Source organism: Grammomys surdaster, unplaced genomic scaffold (assembly GCF_004785775.1).
Source record: "Grammomys surdaster isolate TR1022 unplaced genomic scaffold, NIH_TR_1.0 308569, whole genome shotgun sequence".
NCBI classification, from domain to species: Eukaryota; Metazoa; Chordata; class Mammalia; order Rodentia; family Muridae; genus Grammomys; species Grammomys surdaster.
This window is the reverse complement of record NW_021625889.1, coordinates 1-2,038: the sequence shown is the minus strand read 5'-3', so window position 1 is coordinate 2,038 and position 2,038 is coordinate 1. Positions and strand designations below refer to the sequence as shown.

General features: G+C 36.0%; 1 protein-coding gene across 1 annotated transcript; it reads left to right on the top strand.

Annotated features, from left to right (window-relative positions):
• Nucleotides 1-307: 307 nt before the first annotated feature.
• Nucleotides 308-2,032, top strand: LOC114616166 (zinc finger protein 431-like). Its single transcript, XM_028761687.1, has one exon. It carries the CDS (start codon nt 308-310, stop codon nt 1,766-1,768), a length of 1,461 nt encoding a protein of 486 aa, XP_028617520.1. The 3' UTR covers nt 1,769-2,032.
• Nucleotides 2,033-2,038: the final 6 nt, after the last annotated feature.

Below are 2,038 nucleotides of genomic sequence, written 5' to 3'. Positions count from 1 at the left end.
GACTTTCTAAATGTGATACAAATTGGCAATTTGGAATATATATATATAAACTCACACTGCAGAAACTCTGTATGAGTACTAGAAATATGGAAATTCTTCTGATTGTCCTGGTCCACTTTGCAAATATGCTGTGACTCACACTGTAGGAAATTTTATGAATTCATTCAGTGTGGTAAATCTCTGAGTTCTTTCAGCTTTCTTCAAATATGTGAAAAACTTCATATAGAAAAAGGATGCTATAAATGTGACCCATGTAGTAAGTGTTCTTACCAGCACAGGTATTGTCAAAGATGCATAAGAACCCATAATGAAGGGGGAACACATTGAATGTAAACAAAGTGATAGAATCTTAGCATCTGATTCCTCTTTATCATTAGACCAAATTATATTAATTCATACAGATAAAAAAATTCAACAGTGTAATGAATGTTGTAAAGCTTTCATATATGCCAATTATCTTCACAGGCATGAAAGAGGTCATACTGGAGAGAAACCCTATGAATGTAATCATTGTGGTACAGCCTTTGCAACTCATGGTCATCTTGAAAGGCATAAAGGAACACATACTGGAGTGAAACCTTATGAATGTAGTCGATGTGGTAAAGCCTTTGCATGGAACTGTCATCTCCAAATACATAAAAGAACGCATACTGGAGAGAAGCCTTATGAATGTGATCAGTGTGGTGCAGGCTTTGCAAGTCATGGTCATCTTCAAAGGCATAAAAGGACACACACTGGAGAGAAGCCTTATGAATGTACCCAATGTGGTAAAGCCTTTTCACAACACAGTTCTCTACAAGACCATATAAGGACACATACTGGAGAGAAACCCTATGAATGTCACCAATGTGGTGAAGTCTTTGCATGTCATAATCATCTTCAAGTACATAGAAAAACACATGCTGGGCAGAAACGCTACGAATGCAACCAATGTGGTAAAACCTTTGCTTTTCACAGTCATCTCCTAAGACATAAAAGAACACATACTGGAGAGAAACCTTATGAATGTAATCACTGTGGTAAAGCCTTTGCAAGTCACAATAATCTTCAAAAACATATAAGAAGTCATACTGGAGAGAAACCGTATAAATGTAATCTGTGTGATAAAACCTATGCATGTCACAGTCATCTCCAAACACATAAAAGAACACATACTGGAGAGAAGCCCTACAAATGTAATCAATGTGATAAAGCCTTTTCACAACATATTTCTCTACAAGTCCATAAAAGAACACACACTGGAGAAAAACCCTATGAATGTGATCAATGTTGTAAAGCCTATAGAAGCTACAGTCATCTCCAAATACATAAAAGGACACATACTGGAGAGAAACCCTATGAATGTGATCAATGTGGTAAAGCCTTTCCTTATTACAATAGTCTCCAATATCATAAAATAGCACATTCCAGAGAGAAATCTTATGAATGTAATCAGTGTGATAAAGTCTTTTCACACCACAGTTCTCTACAAGTCCATAAAAGAATACATACTGGAGAGAAACCCTATGAATGTAACCAATGTGGTAAAGTCTTTATACGTCACAGCTATCTCCAAAAACATAAAAGAACACATACTGCAGAGAAACCCTATGACTGTAACCAATTTGGTAAAATATTTGCACAGCATAGTACTCTCCACAGCATCAAAAAGCACATATTTGAGAGAAACTCTATGAATATAATGTGTGACAAAACTTATGCCAGTCACACACATCTTCAAAGACATGAAAGAATTCATACTGGAGAGAAACCTCATGAATATATTTAATGTGGTGATGCCTTTGCACATTTCTGTAATCTCAATCATCATGAAAGTATTCATACTTGAGAGAAATTCTACGAATGTAAGCCGTGTGGTAAAGCCTTTGTGTTATGGTTCCACTTAGATCCATCACAAGTCAAACACCAGATCAATGCAGATGACAAGAATTAATTGTAATAAAGCTGCTATTGACCAAACAGGCCTTTGAACATATTCTGGAAGTGTAATACAACCCGTGTTATGGAGCTTTTAAGCTTTAAAAGCACAAACACCTAG

Excerpts from the sequence above, each read along its gene's own strand:
- LOC114616166 (XM_028761687.1), top strand. The coding sequence starts at position 308 with ATGAAGGGGGAACACATTGAATGTAAACAAAGTGATAGAATCTTAGCA.